Here is a 24,403-nt window from a genome sequence, read left to right as displayed (position 1 = left end):
GCTGGGGGGATCCACTTCAGGAGTGGAGTCTGAATTCAGCTGCAGTGGTGGCTTGTGTTTGTCTGGGTATTTCACCTGGCACTCCCATTGCCAGTGCTCTGTACAGAACTGTGCCTTTAGGAGTATGGCACCATTCTGCACTATTGAAATAAATATTTATTGTTCCTGTTTAATTAATTGAACTGTTCTCAAGCCAAGACTGTTCCAGTTACAAACAATCTCACTAGAACAGGTTGCCTTGAGAGGCTGTGAATTCTCTGTCTTTGGAGGTGTTAAAAATCCAGCTGTACAATATCCTGAGTACTCTTCTCCATGCTAACCCTCCTCTGAGCAGGAGAGTTTGACTAGATCAGCTCTAGAGGTCCATTCCAGCCTCAATTATTCTGTGATTGTCTGAACACTAAAAATGAGGGATGGATTTAAAAGATATGGGAGTGAGTTGTGTTTGCAGAACTGTAGTGGGAAACAGAGGCAGAAGGTAGCAAAGAAGCAGCCTGGGAGTGCTGCACAAGGATCACTACTCTGTGGTGTGGTGTTAATTTTTATCAGTTTTGCTTGCAGCAGCTGATTTCATCTTTTCTTCCTGTAGGTTTAATGACAACCAGATCTCCCTGAACTCCGTGTTTTTCTTAGCTCAGTCATTAGCTGCACTGGAACACATTAAAACAGTGAGCCTCAGGTATGACCAGGAGTATTTTTGTATTGTTTTGCTGTTTAAAACCTCTAGCTGTGGGGTTTGAGGAGCAATACAGGAGCTTGTGTTGTCAAACTCCATGCTGATGATGTTCTTTTCTGATTACAGCTTAGGACACACACAGGTGGTTCATCTGACCTTTTGGGAAAGAGTCAGGTAAAATCATATCCACTCAGATAAGCCTTTTAAACTTCTTGTGAATTTCTAAATATAAGGTGATGTGTGGGTCCCTGAGGTGTGTGAATTAAAGAGTCAAACTCCGGCCAGGGTGGGGGAGCACAGTGAGCTGTTTCCTGGCTGATGGATTGGCAGCAGCTTGAGGGCATGGAGCAGCCAGCAGCATCCAGCTGCTAGACAGGCTGCAGCCATCTCCCTGCTGGGCCAGGACACAGCAGATGCCCAAGCGCTGAGTGGGTGCAGAACCCTCTGGAGGCTGGAACAGGGCTAATAAGGCTCTTTTTCTTCTGGGGATGGGGTGAGCCTCATTCTGGCAGGTGGTGAGGGAAGGCAGATTGGAACATGAGGCCACTGCCACCACCTCACCCCCTTCATGGGGAGCCGGCTACACGGGGGCAGGAACACCAGCACAACTCATGGGCTAAGCTGTTCTTTCCCCAGAAGTACCAGCAGATGGAGAAGTGGTTCCCTGGCACATCCCCAGCAGGAAGAAAAAGGACAGTGCTTTAGGTATGGCAGCCCTGCTTCCCTTTGTCACCAGGACTGGAGGGAGAGATGACTGTGGGGTCTGTGTGGTGTGTGGGACAGATGCATCCTTCCACCTGTGCCTCCTCAGAGGGGAAAATAAATAGAGCATCTTTTGCTTTGTTTAAGAGGATGGTCTTGCTTTCCAGCAGAGGAAGTTTCTACCCATAAATAATGAGAGACAGATCTGTCTGGCTACTGCATTCATCCCTTGGAGACCTGCCAGTTTGTCACCCAAAAAGGCTTCTATGATTTCCTTCTTGGAGAAGGACATAGGAGGCACCATTTCCAGCCTTCCTCTGGGAGAGCCAAGGCAGTGCTGAGCAGGGAAAGATGCTGTCCAGTCCCCTGAGACAACTGAAATACCAGTGATGTGGCTCTAGGAAGGCAACACCCAAAGTATTTTGGTATTTTGGTGGACTGGCTCTCTCGAATCAGCTCAGGGATGGTGAAGTCACCTGCTTGATTTTTAGTCCTAGACCAAGGGTAGCAGAATAAATGTAGTGGAAGTGAGAGGGTCACCATGGGCCTTGTCCTGGGATGTGAGGCTCTGGGATACGCAGGGAATGCTGGCATCCTGTGATCATGTTCACATCCTGAGTGCTTTGTTTGCTTCAGTCTCAGGGACTGCAGAGTGAGTCTGGAGGATGTGACCAGGCTGTGCCAGATACTGGCTCGATGTCCCCAGCTGACAGAAATCGAGTAAGTCAGACTGTCTGTCTGTCTGTCTCCCCAAGCCCAGACACAGATTTCATGTTCAGGGTGGCAGCTGGTGTGCATCAGCTTTCCTCTCACCACATCCTCCTAGGACTTGCCACAGAACTTCACCCAGATGCCTAGCTAAACCCAGACTTTCCACTGTCCTGTTTCAAAGAGAACTTGGCCTCTCCTAAGTCTACCACATCACTGTGGAAAGGCCCCAGAAGATAATGTATGTTCTCATAATCTTCCTCAGTCCTGTGTCTAGAAACAATTGTTGTCATCTATTCCTTGAAACCTTGGCTTGTAGTACAGCCAGAGCAAGAGGTCCTGGACCACTAAGTCATGAACTCTGCTCTGGAAGGGCTGGTCGCTCCAGGCAGGAGCTTGGCATCAAGAAAATTGGAAGAATACTGGTCAGAGCAAAAACTGAGTAATAGCAAGTAAAAATACCCCTATTGCCTGCATGAAAGACATCAGTAGCATCATTTTGTAAATACACAGTAACAGAAAAGTAAGACTCTTGAAACTGGAATTTAATTGGCTGTAGGATGTAAAGAAACACAGAGATCAGGCTGTAAGGACTGAATCTTGCCCAACTTTCACAGCATTTCTGGACATGTCCTTTTACAGAATTTGCCCAGAACACCCCATGTGTGTGTATGTCTGTGTAAATGTTACAGAAGTAACATTTAGAGATTGAAACAGTTTCTCCTGTGTTTGGTTTCCTTCCATGTTTTACAGTCTGTCTGGAAATTCATTGAGTGACCAGAGCATTGAGAGATTACTGAGCTTTCTGCCATCCCTCTGTCATCTGACACTCCTGAGGTAATATTTGGGGTCCCTGCTTTGACTGCTGCCATGAAACATTGGTTTGGAAAGTGTCAATACCACAGCAGATTTTAGGAACATTAATCAGTAATTGCAGACTAACAAGCAAGGCAAAGAAAATGCAGAAATGCTTTCACATCCATTCCTTTCTTGTTTCCAGAAGCAAAACAGCACTTTAATGATATTTAGCCGAGGGCAAAAAAGGACAGGAGGAAAGCTGTCTGCCCTAGGTGAAGTATGCCATATAATCCTCACTTAGCAGGTCCCCTGGAACATGACTTCCAGCATCCGTGACCAGTGTAGGAAATGTGGGTTGTCACACGGTGACAACACACACCTGTTGGTGTGGTCAGTGTCCCACAGCTCTGCCCCTGCATGGATCTGACATCGTGCCACACTTGACACCACAAGGGTTTTCTGGCAGCATATCAGCCATTTAGGCTGGAATTCAGGCCAGAGAAATGCTGTCAAGGGGCTAGGGCACTCCACTGTGTGGACGAAAAGCCCAAAAGGAGCTTGGCCATCTTTTACAAGATGTTGTAGCATGGAGGAGCTGCAGGGTCTCATGAGACTGAATTTGCCCAGTTAGGAGGTTGCATCCAGTCTGGGGTATCTCTGGTCCAGTAGCCCCAAAGAGGAGTTGTTCAGTGTAAGCCCTTGCTCTGTACTCCCTCTTTAGTCAAAGGGGACTAAAGGAGACTCTCCTTTAGGTAAAGGAACACTGAGTGCCAATGCTCAAATCTTTAGGTCCTTGCTCCCTCATCCTGAGTTAAGTGGGATGTATCCAATCCTTTGTGTCTCAAAATGAACAATGGGGAAATTGGGCTGTGTGTAGGGGAGCCTCTCTTCTTAGGAGCTGATTTCAGTGTTTTTTCTTTCCCCTCCTTTACAGTATTAGGAAAAACTCCTTGTCCCCACATTGTGCTGTTTTACTCCTCAACTCCATCAACCTCTGTGAGCGGATCAGAGTGGTGGAAGTCTGGTAAGGCACTCAGACCCTTTGGAGCTCAGCAGCTCAGCCTTAAAGGGACTACAAAGCTTGTCATCTTTGGAGATCAGTGCTGAAGGACTGTCTTTTGTTTCTGCTTCAGGTCAAGTGAAAATGCTTTCTTGCATTTAGGAGCAAGCATGGGAAGCCAAAGGACATCCTGCAGGTACTGGCATAGAACAGTCACTGTTACTCACTTGTGGGTGGGTTTGAAGCACTGGTGCAGGGAGCCAGATTTCCTCTTGTGTTGAGAACTCACGGGCTGGTGGCCAAGCAGCTTTGGCTAGTAGCTTAAGCTTTAGGGCTCAATTCATCTGCTTTTGTGCCATTCAGAAGCATTTGGATGCTCTGGGGTGGCAGAAGCCCGTGCTTTTCTTTTTCTCTTTTTTCTGGGCTGCTTTTGATCAGCTTGAGTTGCACCAAATTCTGCTGCATGAGCACCTGGATTGAGCCCCCACCACTGCGTTTTCCAAATGTGTGCCTCAGATTCTGGGTGATAATCTCCACATGAACATCTGTGTGAAGTGAGATGTGCCTCTCTGGGAGCGAGGGCTCCTGAGTGCCCCTGGGCAGGAGACTGTAACCTGTCTCTGTTCCAGCACTAAGGAGATGGCAAAAAATGTAAATGCTGCACAGGGACTGGTGTGAAGGTGCAGCTGCTGGTGGGCAGCTCTCAGGGCTCAGGCTGAGCTGGTTGCTGGCCATGCTTTAACTCTGTTGCTGTCTCACAGGCTGACAGGCTGTGCCATCGGGGAAGGGCAGGTAGAAGAGCTCTGCAGCATCCTGGAGCAGCACGGGTGGCTGGCTGAAGTAGAGTAAGTGGGGCTTGGGGTGTTACCATGATCTTGAGCAGAGTCACTGAGGGAGAGCTGTGTTTGTGTGGTTCACCATTGCTTGGAGTTTCCCAGCCTGTCTGCAAGTGTATGTGTGCTCATTCAGACTGCTGAGAAACACAATCAGTTGGAAATAACACAGGTCCTTTTGAGCTGATGGGACAACTTCTTTATGATTTGCACTCCATTACTATTTTGAGGCATTTGTTGCTTCACCTGAGCTCTTCATTTGAGCTTGCTCTGAACCTTATGCAAGAGGTAATTTCATAAGGCAGTGATTTGTTTTAAACAGACCTTTACTGGCTAAGCTAGGATTTAAGTCCAAGAAATTTGAGTTTTTTCTTCAAAGCTTCTCAGAGGAGCACTGGTGTTTAAAAGAAATAGAGAATTATAGAATAGTTTTTGTTTTGGAAAGGAACTTTAAAGGCCATCTAGTCTAAATCCCCCATGAGCAGGCACATCTTCAACTAGATCAGGTTTCTCAGAACGCTGTGCAACCAGGCCTTGAATATTTCCAGGGATGGGGAAACCCCCACCTCTCTGGGCAACCTGTTCCAAAGGCTGAGTTTTGGTTGGCCATATTGTTCTTCTGCCTTTCAGTCTCTCCAGGAATCAGCTGGGAGATGAAGGCCTGAGGTGCCTCTTGGACCACTTGCATCGAGTGCCTGGTACCTGTTCCCTCAAGTAAGAGAACTTGCAGTGAATCTGTCGTGCCCCAGCAGAAGGGTGTTGGTGGGATCCTTCATGAAGCTGCTGCTTGTGCTTCTTGCCCTCCCCTGCCTTAGGAGGAAAGCTCTGACTGAACCACGAGCACAACTCAAGACCATCCGGCTGCGGTGGCTCAGGGTCTGATCAAAAACCTGCTGAAAATAAGCAAAAGTCTTTTTGTTAGTGTCAGCAGGAAATAGCAGTGACCAGAGTGGGGTGGTGTGACAGAAGCTGACCCAGTCCCCAGAGTTTTCAGTTCATCACTCTTCTGTGTGTGAATAACTCAAGACGCACAGGTGTGTGAGCTGAGCTGTGTGAGCTGAGCTGTGCCTCACACCAGCCTCTCCCCTTCCCTCTCTGGTGGGGCAGTAAATGTTCCAGCTGCTGCTGCCTCTGTAGTGCAAGAGGAAAATTGCATTTGCTGTGTTCCCCAAGTCATCAGTGCTGTCTTGGGGGGGTTCAATGACTGAGCAAAGCTGAAGGGGCCCAGCACCCCACAAACTGCTCTGTCTTTGGTGCCAACTTGAATTTTGCTTCTGTGCCTGAGGAGCTTGGGGATAACCCTGACTCCTGACACGTGAAAATCCTTCCTTCTCTTCTGTGCAGTCTCAGCCATAATGGAATTTCTCAGGATGGAGTCCTACATCTTATAAATGCCTTTGTCAAATCTGGAAACACCACTGAAGTTCAAGTCAGGTGACTGTTTCTCTTCATTAATTTCTGAGTCTTTCCAGCTTGTTTTCCTCTTAATTACTGGAAGTTTGTGATCTTCAGGTAATAATGATGAGCACCACGTTTTCAACTACCTTTATGTCCAACTACAGAAAGCTTTGATTTGTGCCCATTTTGAACGGCCAAACATAACTGCCGAGCAGAACTACCATTCCACAGGGCCAGGTTATTTTTGTGTATACACACAGATATTCAGCTGTACCAATTATTGTCATGTGTGTATCTGTTAATGAACCTCTTCAGGGCAGGAGCCAGCATTTGCTCTCTAAGGTTCTCTTCAGTACGCTGAGATTTCAGAGGCAATAGACACCAATTTCCCATATTCTTTTACTTGGATTTGCGTCTTTATCTCCTTTTGCTCTCAGGCAAAAATATCCCATGAGCTCTGGGCCTATTGCTTTGGCATAAAGTGCTTTTCTCACAGATTCCAGTCATGAGATGGGGCTGTGCTGCACATCTGTGGGACCTACCAGTGTTTATTTTCATGGGACCAGTTGGCCTGTCCTGAACCAGTTTCAACAAGGGGCACTTCCATTCATTCATGCAGTTAGATGTGGGTGCTGAATCTTTGGGCTACTTTAAAGTCTCCTGTTGTACCTCTCAACAGAGTGCAGATGAGGCAGATAAAAGCAGGACAGGTCAGGATTGCTTCTCCAAACACCAGTGCTGCCTTTATGCCAATTTAGCATTAGTGAGACCTTATTGAAGCATTTCCCTGGGCTGGTTTATATAGGGAGGGGTGAGCTGGGCCGCGTACCTCTGTCACTGCTGTGCTGGATTATTTTCTGGAGTTTGGTATCAATGAATTCTCACCACTGGGAAAAGTAGTAATTATCCATCTAAATCTTACACTCGTATCTTCTCTGTGCAGTTTGTGCTCCAAAGCAACTTTAAGCATCAAGCTGACAAGAGAAGATGACCCAAGAAAGATTTTGAGGTAAAGTTACAGACTTTTTGCGGTGATTTCTTTGGAAAAGGTGGGGTCCTTTTTCAAGGGACAAGGCAGACCAAACCTCTCTTTGCCCCTGGCTCCTGGCATAATGATATTTTACACTAATAGCTGATACATTTCCTTTGACTCACCTTCTGAGAAGAGCTTTCTCACATCTCAGAGAATCCCACATCCCGTTCTCTCTTTGCTTCCCCACTGTTTGTTCCTCACCTGGGCACCTGTAGGTGTTCCTACAGCCCCTGTCACAGGACGGGGCCTTACAAAAAGCAGTGCCATTATAGCATACATGTATGTTCTACCAGAGTATCCCAACAGATGCTCTTGAAGTGCTGTCACAATCTTTTTTTAGAAACTCTTAAAGGGGTTTAAGGTTTTTGTGCCATCCTTCTTTCTCTGTGGGGTTAGGCTGTGCTGTCTGATATTTCCAGCTCAGAAAGCCTGAACTGTTTGTGATGAGCTAAGGCTGTTCTCTTTCTCATCCTTTCAGACTGGCAGAGTGCAACTTTCAGCCAGAGCACTTGGAAAAGTTATTCTTGCTCCTGGAAAAGTGCACTGGTCTGACGGAGTACACGTGAGTTAATGGCTCTTGGACCCTTTGGCTGGGGTCATTTGTGAGCTGTTCTTTACAGTGAGCTTTGGTTCTAGGTCATCCAATAACAACATGACAGTCCAAGCTGCAGAAAGACTTTTGCATTCCCTGAGGAAAGATCTGGGGCTGCTGAAAATCAGGTACTCTGTCACTGTGATTTTAAAGATAGTGATCTGAGACTGGTCTGATCTTCTAAGATCTCCTTTCATCAAAACCAAAAGTGAACTGTGCTTCTTGCAAAGGCAGGTAGCGCTGGCCTGAGAAATCCCCATGGCTGACTCTGTTATTGGTATTTGGCTTTATCTCCTTGATTCCCACTGAGCCTCGTGTAGAGCTCTGGCCATAAACTGTGCTGGCTCTATAGACCACTGCCAGCCTTACAAAGGAGGGTGATAATTCTGGTGGTGATAATTCTGACATTCCTACTGCCAGAGCATCCTGCGCTTTGCCTGGGTAGTGAATTCTCCCCTCCTCTGCAGGGAAGCTGCACTACCTCTGCCTGTTCCCAGGTTTCCCCATTTCCCATGCAGACATTACTCTGCTAAGCCAAGAAGTTTTTCATATTTAGAGAGTGGAACAGTGAACTGACAGAGGCAGAGATGGATCCATGAGTGTGAATAAAGCAGAGCTGCCTGTGTTCTGCTTTGCAGCATAGAAGAGCCATGGGTGTGCAGGGAAAGAGTCATGAACCTTCTCGAGCTGGCTGTCCAGGCCTCTGGAAACATTACTGAGATCACGTAAGTGGCACCTCAGGTTCTGGTGTCTTTCAGAAATCTTTTTTTTTAGCCTGATACTCCTAAGGAAATGAGATTGAAGCCAGCACTGGTTCTTCTGTTGTTTATTCACTGTCTCCAGTGCATTTGTGATCCATTTGCCCACTTGAAGCAATTTTAACTCAAATGGCTGGTGGGTAGAAGTGCTTAGAAGGTTTGTGGTCACACAACTCAGAAGGTTTAATGGGAAGGAGACCATGTTCCTGGTTGCCCTTGGGAGAAAGGGTGCCAAGTTTAGGCTGGTTTTGGAGCTAGTTTAAACATTACAAACCTCTTCAGAGATGGCTGATTAGACTTCATGTGCCAACATCGCCCTGTCCCATTCAGTCCTCCTGATTTTTCCTATGGAAAATAGTATTTTCTTCCCTCAGGAGTTCACAGGTTTATGGTGTTGTCTAATCTCTACCTTTTCAGGATACGTAAAGATAAACCCCTCTTCCAATTAGTCACAGGATTCCCACACTGCCTGGAAAAATCAGAATCAGTCATTCGCAGGTGAGAAAGTGACTTTATCATTATTTTCTGCTTGCTCTGAATTTCACTATGGGATGAAAAATATCTTCAGTGTCTAAGGCTCCATGGGTTCAGCCTCAGAGTGCCTCTGTGCCACACGTGGAAGAAACATTATGCCTGGCTTCTGCATGAGTGTGCAGAGAGAGCAGCAGCAGTGTCCTTTTGCTTTTGTGCAGCTGAAGGAAGAGGCAGCTCTTGTCCTGGGCAGTGGGGATGGGCTGTGTTTCTCTACACTGGACTGTGACATAAATGGGACATGGCAGGAAAGCCCCAGGTGGGCTCCTGAAAGCCCTGATCTGTCCCTAATCGTGTCCCTGGGGGCACCAGATGCTGCACTGGGCTCTGCTGATCCTCAGTGCCAGTTGTGTTGTGTGTTTGTGTCCTGCAGACTGAATCTGTACAAGCCAGAAATCAAGCACTCCTTCTGCCAAAGGCTTTGTGAAAAATGTGCTCAGCTTCAGGAGCTGAGGTGAGTTGCCAGGCATTGTAAAGGATTTTTAGGGAGGGGAGCAGCTTGTCCTGGTGAGTGCAGCACTCTGAACACACAGTAGGGCACTGGCAAGGTGCAAGGTCACAGTCCCTGCCCTTTGGGTCCCCTCCTTGGAGTGTTTGAATGGAAAACAGGAAAGACCCAGAGACCTGGTGTCTTCTTGGGATATCTTTTGAAATCATCTAAATCTCCCAGTGCCCAGCTAAGCTGTACTCACATACCCTGGCTGGGAGCTCCCATGGGACCTTGCCAAGTATCAGTGTTGTGTCACTCCTTCAGTGTCCCAGCACTGCTGTGTCTCTGCTGTGGGCTTGGCACAGACCTTTTGCCACCCCTGGACAAAGCCCAGCCCTGTCATTCCCTCCTTGCAGATGGTCTCACGTGGAACTCCACAAGGATGAAGCAGAAATGCTAGTCAGGATTTTGCTGCCCCTTCCAGAGCTGAAGATGTTTGGGTATGTCTCCAGCTGTGACCTTTTCCACATATTTATTATTTGCTCAATCCTGTGCCTCAGGCCAGTCCTCTTAGTCCTGCACACAAGGGGTTTGGAAATCTCTCCAAATTTACTGGTCCCTGCTGTCTGTGCTGTCTGGGATTTGGGATGGGGCAGTTTGCCTGTCAGTGGAGTAAAATCCTCTTTCTCAGTGTGCTGAGACCTCATCTTCTCATTTGATCCTTGCTGTTTTGCAGGCTGACCTCTAGCAGTGTTGCACCAACTGGAATCGATTATTTGATCTCAGGCTTGCAGAATTGCCAGGCCATTGAAGAACTCAAGTGAGTGTGTTGTTACCAGGCTGTCCAGAGGCTGACAGTTCTTTCTAGAAGCTTCAGTTGAACTGCAGCCTCTCTTCTGCATGTACTTTTCCTGATGGCTTCTGATAGGGAAGATGCAACAATTCTTTTTTATTTGAACAGTGAGTGAGAGAGACAGAGATGAGTAATCTCTGGCAGGGAATTCCAGTGGAGAAACATATGTTTTGGTGGGTTTTTTGCATGAATCTTGTTGTCTTGTGGTAACAGTGGCAGCTTGCTCCATGAGGGGCTGGGCTCTTGCTCCAGGAGTTTGGTATTCTGTTGGTGTTTTATCAGAATCCAGAAAGGTCCATTAGAATTGCATTAGAGAACAAAACTGAAATTTTTCACAGGGACTGAATACACTCCCTGATCTCTCCCACTCTTGTTCTGCTCTCCTCTGTGCCGACTGCTCTCACAACTGTCCCTGGGTAGTTAATTCTACCTTTGTTATTTCTTCTTTCAGCCTGGGCTACATGAAACTCAGCAGTGCTGCCATCCCTGAGCTTGTGCTGGGGCTCTGTGAGATGCCATCCCTGAAAAGGCTAATGTAAGTATGTGCCTGCAGCTCACCTCTGGCCCAGCTTGGGATGCTGAGTAGCAGGAGCTTAATGTCCATTTCCCTGGGGATGTTGTTTGCAGCTTGAACCACAACAGTATTGGTGATGATGGCTGCTCCAGACTCGCAGAAGCCTTGAGGAAAATGCACAACATAGAGGAAATCAAGTAAGTTTCTCTTTTCTTGTAGAGAGGTGACCACAAGTGCTAGCATTTGGAGAGAATCAGATGTGCATATGCACAGTACTGTAACAAAAGCAGGGAGGTTGCAAAATGCTCATGAGTGAGGTACCTTGGACTACAGGAAATCAGAACTTGATGTTCAGGGGAGGAAACTTGGGTCTTACCCCACTCTGCTGCAGTCATGTAGGAAATAGATTAAACAGAATTTAAACCTTCTATGGGATCCAGAATAGGACTAGAGACTCCTTTCTGTCCTGGGAGAGCCTCAGACCCAGCATTTGCCTGGTCTGAAAAGATCTGTATCTAGAGCCAACCCCAGGTTTGCTCAGCTTTCTCCCTCTCTCTCTTGCCAGATGCTGTCCATTCTCTGCTGTAGCAACCTGGAAAATAACAACCTGTCTTCATTCTGTCTTGGTGTTCTGGCTGAAGTAATTTCCCACCTGTCAATAGGATCCAGTGATTTTAATTGTTTTTTGCAAATTTTAAAATTCCTCATTAACACCTATTAATTTTTTGTGAGATAGTTGAGATAAACAGCTCTTTGATTCTGTTGGCAAGGCCTGAGGTGTCATCCAGCAAATGGGACACATTAAGTAAGGTCTTGTACTTTGCCTGCCATTTTCCTTTACAACACAGCCTTCCATCTCTTCTTTAAAGTTTAAGCCACAACGAGATTGGAGATCCAGGCCTGATAAATCTTGCTGCTGTCCTGCTGGAAATGCAAAAGCTGCAGAAAATCGAGTGAGTCCCTTTGTTTTGGTTCAGCCATTTCAGTCATGGCCGTGGTTGGTGGGGAAGCCTATGTGGGAATTCCTGTGCAAGGGCTTTCTGAGACATAAATTCAAACTGTTCCTTCTCCCAGGGAACAGAAATTAGAGCATCCAGGCTCTTTGTTAGGCTCAGCTCTTGGGGTAAGCCTTGTAACTTTTTGAAATTAAAGGCCTGGAAATGACTTGAAGCAAGAAAAGAAAGTTGCCAGTTCTGTCTACGAGAGGGAAAACTTCTCCTTCCCCACAGTACCTGCCGGGCCAGGATTTACTCAGCACTTGACAAAAGAACCTACAAATCCTCAGACCATTTCCCAGAGTCTCCCATCACAGCAGGCAAACAGTGAAATATCTTCAGCTGGTACATTCTGGTTCTCATTTAGTCACTGAGAGTCTCCTGTTCATTTTAGCCTTTCAGGGAACTGTCCTAGTCCTGCTGGAGGGGAAAAGCTGATGGAAGCTCTTGTCCATTGCAAGAACATCAAGGAGTTACTGTAAGTGTGTCATTTCAAATGTCCTTTTGGGAAGCTGGGCAAAAACCAAGGCTTAGAAATATGGCTCCAATAAAGATCAGTTTTACCACTGATTCTCGTGAGAGCAGGGTAAAAACTCTGCTACACACCGCAGAAATGTGTTGTACTGGGTGTGGAAGGTTTGGGGATTGGTTGCTGGATTGTCTTGAAGATTTCCAAGAACTGTGCAGTCTGCATTAGAGGACTAATGGATTCAAGAGCTGAATCTGCAGGTTTATAGGCAGTTTCTCAAGCACAGGAGCTGTTCAGTGCCTGTGTTGCCCAAGAAATCACCATTAATCTATGTGGTTGCAAAAATTGAGGGAAGTGGACAGATTAAGGCTTTACACAGTCAGATCTAATGATATTCTATTCCAGACCAGTTTAAAGAACGTGTGTGCCTTGCCATATTAAATAAATAAAAATAAAAAATAACAAATAAGGAAAAGTTCCAGTTAAACTAATGGAACTGTCCTCGTAACCGTCAGATTATGGAGTGTGTAGTAAGGGCTCATATGAAAGAGTGAAATTTCAGTTCAATTCCAGCTCAGGTAGCTGAGCCAGGAAGGGAGACAAGTGTTCTTCTGGGAAGTGCAGCTCAGTTTTACTTCCCTGTTTAACTTCTGCTGCAGGATTTCAAAACCTCATTGTTTCTTCCTCCCACCCTCAGAGTCCTTTGAAACAGGCACGTTAGGTCCTTTCAGCACAGCCCCAGGCACTTGTGGGTGAGGAATGGGGGTCACACATCCGTGTGGGTGACACACAGGTGAGGAATGAGGCTCTGGACTTCACTGCCAGTAACATTTCATTTCTGCTTCTCCCAGACTATCAAGGAATGGTTTTGGAGACAGGACAGCAGTGACACTTGCCCTCTGTCTGCCTCACATGACCAACCTGAGGATCCTACAGTAAGTGTCAGCCTCTGCCCCAGGAACGCTGGATATCTTGGGGAATATGGGGATTGTTGAAAGAAGGAATGGGAAAAGGCATGGGCACTGGTTGTTTAGAGAATAATTTCAGTGTCCCAGGATTGAGAAACCCTCCACAATTACTCTGCTGTAAGAGTCACATAAACTCTTCTTGCTTAATCTCTTGCAGCATTAGCTACAGAGATGAACCAGGAAGAGAGTATACAGTAAAATAAGCCTTAGAATTGGTTTTGAGTATGTTGGTTTCTGATGCCTCTGGTGGAATGTAAGCATAAAGATGAGCGTCTTTTACGGACCCTCACTTTTTTGTGCAGGCACCTCTGAGTCGTTTATTTTTCCTGAAATCAGTGTTACTGTATTTTTAAAACTTTTGTGGAAGTCTTTCCAGGACTCTAACATGTAGGACTTTCTTATACTGTTTTAGAGTAACAAAGCAAGAAATTGGTGAGCTAGAAATGCTCACTGGGTTCAGTTAGCCTAGAGGAATCTCTTTCAGCCTGTGTCTAAGATGTCATCAAAAGATAACTTAGAAAATGAATCCCAGTGGTAGGAGATCATCTCTGGTTAGGTTCTTGGCAAGTTAAATAGGAGTTTTTGTTACAGCTTAATTCCAAAATAATCCTCCAGTGTTTATGTTTCCTTTGTCAGCTTCCAGAACAATGAGATTGGGCAGGCAGGAGGGCTGGAGCTGGCCAGAGCCCTGGTGGTGTGTGAGCTGCTGGAAGAGATAAGGTAGGTCATGGCAGGTGCACTTGGGATGGTGCCAAACGTATCTCAGGCTGGTTTGGGTTGGAAGGACCTTTGATGATCTCACGACAATCCCCCTGCCATGGGCAGAGACATTCACATCTGGACCAGGCTTCTCCAAGCCCCATCCAGCCTAGCCTTGGACAATTCCAGGGATGGGATATCTACAGCTTCTCTGGGAAACCTGTGCCAGGGTCTCATCAGCCTCACAGGGAAGAATTTCTGCTTCCTAATATCCAGTTTAATCTTGCCCTCTGACAGCTTGAAGCTATTCCCCTTTGTCCTGTCTCTCCATACCCTTGTCCAAAGTCTCTCTCCAGCTCCCTTGAGCCCCTCCAGGTGTTGGAAGGTCTCCTTCCCATTCTCCCTTACTGTCATTTCCTCTCAAGTCACACCAGTCATTAACTCCAGCATAACTTTTCATTTCCAGTTTCACATGCAACACATGATGTGCTGCAGATCTGTCCTTCTTTGACACATGTACAACCCCATGTTTCTGTCTGCAAGCAATTCCCTGCTGCAAGGACTGAGGCTGTGAGTTACAGCAGGGCTGTCACTCCCATTGTACCAAGCAATGAATTGATTTAAAGTTGCTGTGCACCAATCTGGCTCATCCCTGCTGTCTACAGAGTCCTCACTGAGTCTGGGTAGTGGTTATTAACTTGCTAGTTCACATGATTATGTTTTCATGGTGGCTTTTCTCTGACTGTACCTGCTTTTTCTGCACCACTCAAAGCTTTTCCATCACTCTTACAGTTTATCCGAAAATGACCTTGGGGAACAGAGTGTCCATGCCCTGTCCAACGGGCTGCCATGCCTCAAACACCTCCGGAAAATCGAGTGAGTACCAGGACTTTGAGAACTACTGGGGCAGAGCAGGGCAGGACATGGTGCTGTGTTCCCCATAGTCCTGACACCAGCACACCATGCCCTCTGTCTGCTCTCTCCCTGCTGCTCCAGCTTGAAATTCTGTGGAATCACTGATGATGCTTCAAAATCACTCTCTCTCGGCTTCCGACAGTGCCCTTCCATGGAGGAGATAATGTGAGTGTGGGGATGGAGGGGGAGACACTTCAGCACACACAGGTCACTCTCATTTTAATGTCTGCTCCTATTTGCAAATGCAGGGCACTTCTGACCCCGCTGAATACTTGTAAATACTTTCCACCAAGTACTTTTTGGTGGTAAATGTACCAGTAATTTACTAATTGATGAAATACACTGCCAAAAAATTCATGGGGTAAATCTGTGTGCTCAGCAGTTATTTCCATCTTTCACATCTCATTCCCTGGGCTTGCAGGACTCTGAGGTAACCACAGTCTGCAGACACTCCCTAGTGTCTTATCATAATGGAAATATGTGATGAAATGGAGGAAAATCCTCAAAATTAAGCTGTAATCCAGGGAAATGTTTACCTGTCATGATAAGAGGGTGATTAGCTCTTGCAAAAAGGCTAATCCATGAGGGGTAATGTCTCAGTAGTGGCACTAGTGTTTATCCAGACTCACAACTGGGTTTTCTTGTCTGCCTTAGACTGTCTTGGAATGCCCTTGGAGATGGAGGAGCCCAAGAGCTGGCCATTGCTCTCCCAAAGATGGAAAAGCTGAAGGTGTTGGAGTGAGTACAGCCCTGAGAAAAACCCTGGGAAGGTCCATTTTTCTGTCATTGAACCTTCAATCAGGGGACTTCCTAATAGGGGATGTACATTAGGAACAGGCAAGCTTCTGCAGTTTAACTTCTGGCTTAGCCTGCTCCATGCACCAAGGGCCAGCCTTGCCTGGCTGATACACGTATGTTATTTAAGGTGACAACAGCTTGGGACTATTCAGCTGTTTCCCACTCTGGATTTGTTCTGGATTTCAAAATTCTCTTTCGGTTTTTAAAACAGCCTGGAGAAAAACCGCATTGGAGCCTGTGGGGCCACAAAGCTGGCAGAGGAACTTGCCAAGTGCCCAGAAATTCAGTTCATAAGGTGAGCTCTATGACTGGGTCTTGGCTCAGCAAGGAGAAGTCAAGGTGATGAGTCTGGAGATAGATGTGACCCATGCCCCTGCTGCCCTGGGTTAGCTGGCAGGGAATAGGATATTGCAGGGAATGTAGACACGAGACAGGTAAGCTGAGGGTTTGCTAGGACAGCTTCACCTCCTCAGAAAGTCCAGAGAAAAAAAGGAAGTGAAAAGCTTGCTGGCTTTAAATGAGGCAAAAAAATGAAGACCCAGTTGTGTAATATCCCCATCAGGAAGTTGTTGCATTTGTTCTTAAAAGTTTTCTTTCTCTCATTCCCTCTGATTTCACTTCTGACGTACATTTCTGCCCTGTCCCACTCTCTCGTGGGGTCCATATCTTCCAGGTACTTGGGACCATACTTGGTCCTGCAGTAACATGTTTGTCTGTCCTTGCAGGCTGTGGGACAATCCAGTGCCCAGGGGCCTCGCTGAGAGTTTGACAAGCCAAGACCCAAGACTGTGCTTCTCCTTCAACTAGAAAAGAAGACCCTTTTAACTAGGAGTTGCTCTCTATCTCCCACTGCCCTCAAAACTGCACTGAAGAACCCAGGAACTCAAAGTTCCTGAAACTGAAAACTGTAAATATTGGGTCTTTCTTTGCTGCACTGAACCGAGTGTGGACACTGGGGTTTTTTGTTTGGTTTGGCATCTTTTTATTTTGTTAGGTTTTGTAAGGTTTTTTTTTTTGTTTTGTTTCTTGTGATCTTTTGTTGTACAGAACTTTTTGTTGTAAAGAACTGCTGCTGAGTACGCAGTACTCAGGTATTCCTTGTGTAAAAACACTGCAACTCTGTTCAAGAGAATAACTTTCCAGAAAGTTATTAGCAAATAATGATAAGAATGCTTATGTACTAGACATTATTTATTAATGTATTGCCCTACTGAAAAAGGCACACCATCACCTCCATCCAAGCTTCAACTGTGTTAAAAGGTAAATATTTTGAGGGAGGGGCAGTGAGTGACAGAAAGAATAGATACCAAAATTAAGTTCTCACACACAGTCACAAAAAAGCAGATATAAGGTTTTCTCAGAGCTGTGAGATTTTTTGAGTCACCATCCCTGGAAGTGTTCAGAAAACGTAGGGATTTGGCACTTAGAGATGGTTTAGAGATGAACATGCTGATGCTGGGTTAAGGGTTTGGTTCAGGGATCTTAGAGGTCTTTTCCAATCTTAACCATTCTATGATTGCGTTACTCTAGGATGAGATTCACCTTCTCAGGCATGCAGAAAGCCAGCAGAGTACTTCCTTATCCTTAATCAAGATTACAACAGGATGTTGCAGTAAAAGAATACCCATCCTCCAGGAGAGAATGTAAAACTATTTACAAAATTGTAAATTGACATTGATACAGTTGAACTCCAACAGGTTGCTTGAAAATAATCTCTAACTGTGTGAAATTCCTCTATGATTTTTAGGGAAAAAATCATAGAATCACAGATTGAGTTGGAAGGGATCTTAAAGACCTAGGTCCAACACCCCTACCTTAGGCGGGGACACCTTACAATAGACCAGGTTTCTCAAAGCCAGGTGGCCATGAACACTTCAAGGGATGGGGCCACCACAGTTTTTCTTGGGAGAAGAAAAAAAATGGGTGAGAAAACCAGTAATATTTGGTTTTGTTTTCTTCATATCAAAATTCTTTTCACACAGAATTGCCTCCTTTTTGTGGAAAAAAACCAAAACAACTTCAGAACATTTGCAATTTCAAGTCATTGCCCAAAAGTTATCAATGTTTATACTGTGATAAAAAGGAAACGCTGAAATCATAAATTTCAATGAGAAACATTATAAGAACTGAGGCTGTAAAACAACTTGTAAGAAAACCAGCTGCTCTGTGTGAAATGAATGTGCTGCTACTGGCTATTTTCATGTGGGGTTTTGTAAAGCTTTGTGGGATTTTGGACTGGTTGCACTAACCTCTCTCAGGAGAAGTGAGGGGTCAATTAGCTTGAACTATTGTCCACATGAAAGATCTTTCAAGTCTCTACTGACCCCTGAACCCCAAAGCCTGTGTGGATGTTGGACCTGTGGGGACTGCAGGGAGAAGATCCCAAACACCAAGTTTGCTCCTCCTCAGAGGAGACAGACAACTGCCCTTGGACTTGTGGAATTTTGGCTTGTTTCACAGAAGTGCAGCCACACGGTTCTCATCCATTACCCTGTTATCATGTTTTCCTTACACGTTTGTGCTGTAAATATTTAAGTCTTGTGGATATATTTATGGAATTTTGCTTGCAGCAGTGTTTGCCTGAGGAGATGTAGCTGATCTTATTTGGGCGGGGCAGGCATCTGGAATGAGATAGAAATGCTGCTCCAGCAAATCTTCGAGCAACTGGTTGTGAACAGGTGGTGCTGGTTATTCCTGGGGGAACCACTGTCCCTATTTAAAGATCAGCATCCTGCTTTGTGACATAATGACGTGGTGGTGTAAAAGTGGGACACATTTTGCAGAGACTACTCCGAAAAGGGTTTAAAAACAAAAACAAAGGAAAAAAGAGGTAGTGAAACTCCTCACTAGGCCATAATTCAATGGAGTAAGGGAGTACCTCAGATCTAAACATTGCCACTTAAGAAAAGCTTAACCAAATGTGGTGAACTGATATGAGGAAGGAATTCTTCTTGGTGAGGTTGCTCAGAGAAGATTTTTAAGCTCTCCTCCACCCAAACTGTTCTATGATAAATGACATTTGAGGTTCCCCCTCTGCAGTTCTGATTCCCGAAGTCAGGAAGTGTCCATCTGTACCATGAGGTTTGCAGTGACAGAACACATCATGTGAATACTCTTGCAGCACTGCTCTTGTCTTGAGATGTTAAAAGAGGGACTCTGAAATCTAACTGCACACCTGCATTTCTCAGGGTCTCCCCCAGATTCAGAACTCCAGTCTGACCTGAGAACGTGCCCATGCCAACCGGAGCCCAGGAAGGGAACTTGCAGGAGCACACAGCATCTTTTCCAGAACACCAGGTGTCAGCAAAACCCAAAAAATGGGGAGCGGTTGTCTGTAATCCAGCGGTTTAGGATAAAAACGGGCTCTGAGCTGTATTTTATGTGCATGGGTTGCATTTTTTAAAAATCAGAGATTTGGACCGAGTTGTGCATGGAGCACAACAACACGACTGGTCTGTGGTTCATTTCTTCCACGTAATGCCAAGGACTTCTGGGGTGTGCTTCCCATTTCCATTGTGCTTGCCATGTCCATGTTCCAGCGTGTGCTCGTTTCTGAAAGTTTCTGAGGGGAACTTGGGGGCTTTGTCCAATTTTGAGGGGTTAAATGAACCTTCTGGAATGCAGGAAGACGTGAGGCCATTAGGGATTGTGTGTGATGGCCGAATAACAAACCAATTCCCAACCACTTAATTACTGCGGGCCATTTTTAGAGCTGTTACTATTAGGTTTCGGATTTATCATGGTCCAAAAATGGAAATGCATCAGGACTCTCTGCACACCCCTATTGTTTCAGGCTGCTTGCAGTCTCTGGAAGACAATGTCCGAGCTAGTCAGTACTGGTTTCATACACAGAAGGCATTTTGCCCCCTGAGACCGGATCTTTAGAAAGAAACACTGTGCTGTAAATAAACACGCTGCTGGAGGGCGGGAGGGAGCCTGGGTTTTGTGCTGGGGAGCAGCTGGAGCCAGGCTGGGCCGGGTTCCTGCACACGATGGCGGCAGCTCCAAAGAGCTGGAAACGCAGCCACTCTTTCCTCTCTGCTAAAACCAGTTCCAGGTAGCCCTGAACCTGCTGTGACTTGGAGGCATCGTGCTGGCAAGGAGGGAAAACAAAGGAAAAACTGATCTGGGAGAAAACAGGCATACTGGCATTTGTGAAATACCGCCTGCCTCTCCCTTTTCCCCTCAAAGTGACATTTTAAGCCTCAGGCAAGGAGGTAGGAGGGCAGGTCTGGCACAGACCCCACTTCTCCCACTGAATTCCTCTTTCAGGCACAACCTCATCCCTTTCTGTGATGGTTTCTGGCCACGCAGTTCTTTGCACAGGAAGAATGGGGTTGCTCCTAAACACCAGGCTCAGCTTTTAGTTGGATGTTGACTGTCATGGTCCCTGTGCTGAGCAGGAGCACTGGTGACCCCTGAGCTCGTCCTGTGCCCCCTGCTCCACTCCTGGGGCTGGCTGTACGGGCTAAAACCTTGGTGCCTTAAAACTCCTATGCCTTCCACAGCTCAAACTGAAGGAGAGGAAAGTATTCCAGCTGGTCAGGGGAATTCGGGACTTGCTTATTTGCCTGTGATCTTCCAAAGCATGAGCAGAGCCCATGGTAAAGAGCTCTGAACAAATACGGATGGTTTATTTAATTGGCAGCCTCAGAGGGAGGCTTTCAGCCTTATTACCCTATCTCCACATCAAAAAATATCTCTATAAATATCCTGGACACCTGATGATGTGTCCAGCAAGGATCGGGTGAGGTTGCTGATGGCACATTGGGGTGAAACCCTGGCGGTACCAGCCTCGAAGGGTGCAAACACCAGCTCCTTGGGGTGAGCAGGGTGACGGGTCAGTGTAACACTGGCCAGCCCTTCACGTCTGGGCCGTGCATTTGGGGCCTGCTTGTTTTCCTTCTTTAACCATCTTTTTCCCACGGGCAGGGGAATCAGCGGGACACAGTCCGGGCCCGAATGATTTCGGCACCAGGAACACCCACATCAGCTGGGCAGGGAACACCCTGCTTGCACCCAAACAGCACAAAACCCAGGGGTTCTGCTTCAACGTGATGGGTGTCGATCCAACCAAGTTATATTTTTCCTTGGATCTGAGAGCATAACACGGAAAATAATTCTCTAGATGTATATTTTAGGCTCTCTTTAAGCGTGGTGGGTTTGTTTTTTTGTGGTTTCTTTTCGGATTTTTTTTTTTTCTCCAAACAGGAACGCAAAAGCAGCCAGCGAAGAAGTTTTGGGGTGGATCCTTTTTTTTTTTTTTTTTTTTTTTTTTTTTTTTTAATCCGAAACGGATGATGCTCGTTCCGGGAGGGGGGAGCCCGAGCACGGCCGCGCCCGCCCCTCGCCATCACCGTACGGGGCGGGTGGGCGGCGATGGCGAGGGGCGGGCGCGGCCGGGGGAGGTTCTGAGCCCGCAGCCCCGCGGGAGCTGCTCGGCCCGGCCCGGCCCGGCGGTGAGTAGCGGCAGCCCCCGAGGATGCCTTGGGGATACCGGGATCGTCCGCCGGGGCTCGGGTGGGTGGTGAGATACCCGATAGTCCGGTGGGGGGGTGGCGCTGGCCGGGACAGCGTAACAGCGGTGTCAGCCGCCGCATGCAGGGTAGTGTCCCCCACCGACCCGTCCCGAGGTGTGTGGTGGCGCTTCTGCCCTCTGTCTGTATGGACAGATCTTCCGTCCTCCCAGACAGACCCTCCATCCCCTGGGACGGACCCTCTGTCCTCTTGGACAGATCCTCCATCCTCTGAGACAGACTTTACGTTCCCTGACCATCCCTCAGGACAGTCCCTCTGCCACTTTGTGCTCCCCTTCCCCAGCCCAGGTCCCTTCATGCATGCACGGTGTGGAAGTTGTTCTGCTCCCACTCTCTGTGTGTCTGTATCCACTTCTAAAGATGTCAGCTGGGCATGCAACCCCCAGGCAAACGCCAGGGCCTGGTGGCTTCACTCCTCAAGCCTGGGGATATTTGTAAGGATTTTTCCGGGCAGCTGCTGCAAGCCCCTCTCCCTGTCCTCTGGCATTGAGTCACACGGGGGATCTGGCGAGTTGGAGGCTGAGGAATCGCAGAGCCGCTTCTTCAGGAGCTGTTTGCAGCCCGATGCTGCTCCAGCTGGCGATGATATCCTTCATGCCATGCATTTTGGGGGGACTGGGAGGGTTTATGCTCACGGGTGTGCTGCCTCTCTCTCCTCTGTGCCCAGCAAGGCGCTCTGTTCTCTGAGGAAGAGGCGAGCGGAGCGTTTCGCTCAGCAGGGTGAGGGTGCTTGGAGGGTGCAGGCAGGGAAGTGTTTTCCTGTCAGCTCTGCCAGCCTGAAGACCTGATGCAATAAGTCTTTGTGTGAGTAACCCTAATTTAAGTAAGTGGCTGGATAAAGCCAGCGGGGCTGGAGGACTTGGTGGGCAAACACACCCTCTGGAGCTGGTCACCACAAGGAGGGTGGAACAGGAAACAGAGGTGAGTAGAGAGCTGAGCTTTGGTGGCAGAGACATCTCCAGAGGGCTGGGTCCTTGCTGCTGACTTCCCAGAATGTGAGCTTCTTTGTGGAAAGGAACTGGGAGGATCCTCATGAACATCGAGGACCAGGTTTGAATCTCCTGGCGATACACCTGAACCTCGCTGGAAAAGCTGGAGTTGCGAACAGAGCCCAGGTGTGCTCAGTTCTGATCCTGCTCCCCTGTCACCTGCATCAGCCTCCTCGAGCCAGCCCAGGTACTGGGGCCTATGATACCACTGTGCTATTCTGGAGTCAGAAGATTATTTTATATCAGCCAGAAACAGCCTTCCACCGAAGCCCGTTGGGGGCAGGGAATGGAGGGATGGGAGGAGGAAGGCTGGGAACAAAAGCTCGGGGCATGTGGAAAGGAGTTGTTTTGAAGAACAGTCAGTGGAGGATGTTTTCCTGTAGTTGCCTTGGGGAAATGCTGCATTTGCTTTGGTTACAGCTGTGTGATAGCCTGGGACATACATTTTCTGGTGATGTGTGTTTTTCTTTCCCTGCTGTTGCTGCTGGAGCATCCTGACTGGGATGAAGTGGAGGGAAGGAGCGAGGGCATCCAGTGAGGCTTCCAAGTGTCCCCAAATTTCATCTTCTTGTGGTGTAGGCAGCCCATTGCACCTGCCTTGGGTAGACACGCAGTCCTGGAGCTGCTCTCTAAGAGCCAACGCTGCCCCCAAACCCCTGGGGATGGAGTTTGCCAGCAGCCTGCCTCTGCTGGCACTGTTGGCATGTGCCCTGCTGTTCCCAGGACCTGCTTGGTCAGGAACACACTTTGTATCTCTTGAAGGGGCTGCAGACATTGCCCTGGTGTAGTGTGAGGGTGGGCAGGGTCATCTGACTGCTGCGACGCTTCTCCCTCCCTGCTGCCCTTTGAGCTCCCGCTGAAGGGAACTGAGATCCTGGGGATCAGCATGTTGGGGGACATCCTTGCTCCTGGGTTCTGTGCTGGGGGACAGCAAGGGGCTCCATGCTGGTTGCTGACACGCTGTTTGTGAAGCCATTGCTTGTCAGGGTTGGACAACTCCAGTTGCATGGTCAGTCTGTGCTGTAGGAGTGGGCCTGGGCCCCAGGAACTGGGGATTCCAGTGTGGAAAAATCCTTTTCAGATTCAGCTGCTGGAGCTGAGCTGTGGATGAAGATGCTCTTTGCCCTAGGGGGATATATCAGCTGCACAGCCTTTGGCAGTCCTCGATTCTTCTCCTCTTTCAGTGATCGCCCTCCCTCACCCTAAAACATCGGTGCTGGAGCAGCCGCTGGCTACCCCACCATTTACCAGTCTGCCCAGTTGTGTACTGGAATTGCATCAGCTTGCTTTGCCTTTCAGCAGTCTCAGTGTGGTGCGTGAAGAGTCTGGGAGGAATAACTTCTCCTGCTCCTGTTACACTTGGTGGAAAGAGTTTCCCACTGACTTCAGTGGAAACCTCAGCCCTGGGGGGAGCTGGCCGGAGCCACCGTAAATCAGGGCTTGTTCTCCAGGAGCCGTCGGTGTGCTGGGAACATAATTCCAGGTTAATTGATGAAAAAGCGACGTTTGCAGCCTCCTGTCTGAGTTCAGGGCTGCCAGCTCTCATAAGGAACTCTTTATGTCAGAACCTTGGCTGGTGTTCAGAGGCAGGGTGGGGGGATAGAAGGAAAGGTAAATTTTCTGGTGCAGTGGAGTCACCTGGCATTTGAAATAGTGCTCCTGGCAGGATACAAACCCCACAAAACAGTGTCAAAAAAAAAGAAAAAGAATTGAATGCTTCCCCACCCTTTCTGGCCCCGAAATCTTACAGTTTGTTGTAAAATATTTGTTGAAGGACCTGAGTCATCACTTTTTGCTGCTTTGGCTCAGTTTCCTGGCTGCTGGCTTTGTAAGGTCACTTGTTTGGATCATGGGAGCAGGGGAAAAACTAATTCTGAGGAACTCAGGTGAGTTTGGAGATCATAACATTGTTGTTAAAATGCCAGAAAAACAAATGAGTGTGGAATTCAGCAAGAAGGGCTCCAATTTTATTTGTCTGCTGCTTTTGCTAAGGCCTTGTGTTTGGGAGCTGTCTTATTTTCTGCCTGTAGCCAGCAGGAAAAGTCTTGTGTTTAAAATAGTCGCCTTCCCTCCAGCCCTGGATTTTCCATCATCACGTGATTCCAGAAGCTGAGGATTTAGGAAGAAACATCAGCTGTCATGAGGCTGATTTTAAAAATGATACAAGCTGGAAATACAAGTTTTGCTATTAAACAAGTCCAGTGCTG

At 47.4% G+C, this 24,403-nt stretch overlaps 2 protein-coding genes across 2 annotated transcripts in view; both read left to right on the top strand.

The window, feature by feature from the left end:
* NLRC5 (NLR family CARD domain containing 5) overlaps positions 1-18,254 on the top strand; it is a 32,234-nt gene extending 13,980 nt beyond the window's left edge. The window contains exons 19-47 of the mRNA XM_066194576.1: positions 590-679; positions 803-850; positions 1,313-1,381; positions 2,015-2,098; positions 2,840-2,923; positions 3,819-3,908; positions 4,018-4,080; positions 4,646-4,729; positions 5,348-5,431; positions 6,062-6,151; positions 7,059-7,124; positions 7,627-7,710; positions 7,785-7,868; positions 8,379-8,465; positions 8,916-8,996; positions 9,403-9,483; positions 9,876-9,959; positions 10,196-10,279; positions 10,764-10,847; positions 10,940-11,023; positions 11,696-11,779; positions 12,216-12,299; positions 13,142-13,225; positions 13,895-13,978; positions 14,750-14,833; positions 14,954-15,037; positions 15,527-15,610; positions 15,882-15,965; positions 16,396-18,254. Coding sequence (XP_066050673.1) covers positions 590-679; positions 803-850; positions 1,313-1,381; positions 2,015-2,098; positions 2,840-2,923; positions 3,819-3,908; positions 4,018-4,080; positions 4,646-4,729; positions 5,348-5,431; positions 6,062-6,151; positions 7,059-7,124; positions 7,627-7,710; positions 7,785-7,868; positions 8,379-8,465; positions 8,916-8,996; positions 9,403-9,483; positions 9,876-9,959; positions 10,196-10,279; positions 10,764-10,847; positions 10,940-11,023; positions 11,696-11,779; positions 12,216-12,299; positions 13,142-13,225; positions 13,895-13,978; positions 14,750-14,833; positions 14,954-15,037; positions 15,527-15,610; positions 15,882-15,965; positions 16,396-16,477 — 2,359 coding nt within the window. The 3' untranslated portion in view covers positions 16,478-18,254. The remainder of the gene's footprint in view (positions 1-589; positions 680-802; positions 851-1,312; positions 1,382-2,014; positions 2,099-2,839; positions 2,924-3,818; positions 3,909-4,017; positions 4,081-4,645; positions 4,730-5,347; positions 5,432-6,061; positions 6,152-7,058; positions 7,125-7,626; positions 7,711-7,784; positions 7,869-8,378; positions 8,466-8,915; positions 8,997-9,402; positions 9,484-9,875; positions 9,960-10,195; positions 10,280-10,763; positions 10,848-10,939; positions 11,024-11,695; positions 11,780-12,215; positions 12,300-13,141; positions 13,226-13,894; positions 13,979-14,749; positions 14,834-14,953; positions 15,038-15,526; positions 15,611-15,881; positions 15,966-16,395) is intronic.
* A 2,820-nt stretch (positions 18,255-21,074) lies between these two features.
* Positions 21,075-24,403, top strand: part of CPNE2 (copine 2) — a 44,074-nt gene continuing 40,745 nt past the window's right edge. The window contains exon 1 of the mRNA XM_066194573.1: positions 21,075-21,129. The gene's annotated coding sequence lies outside the window, so the exon portion shown is untranslated. The remainder of the gene's footprint in view (positions 21,130-24,403) is intronic.

This window comes from Chamaea fasciata, unplaced genomic scaffold, assembly GCF_029207755.1.
Source record: "Chamaea fasciata isolate MVZ Bird 193981 ecotype frontalis unplaced genomic scaffold, bChaFas1.0.hap1 SCAF_12, whole genome shotgun sequence".
In the NCBI taxonomy this organism is placed as follows: Eukaryota; Metazoa; Chordata; class Aves; order Passeriformes; family Sylviidae; genus Chamaea; species Chamaea fasciata.
Note: the sequence above shows the minus strand (reverse complement) of the source record. Positions and strands in the feature narration are given on the sequence as shown.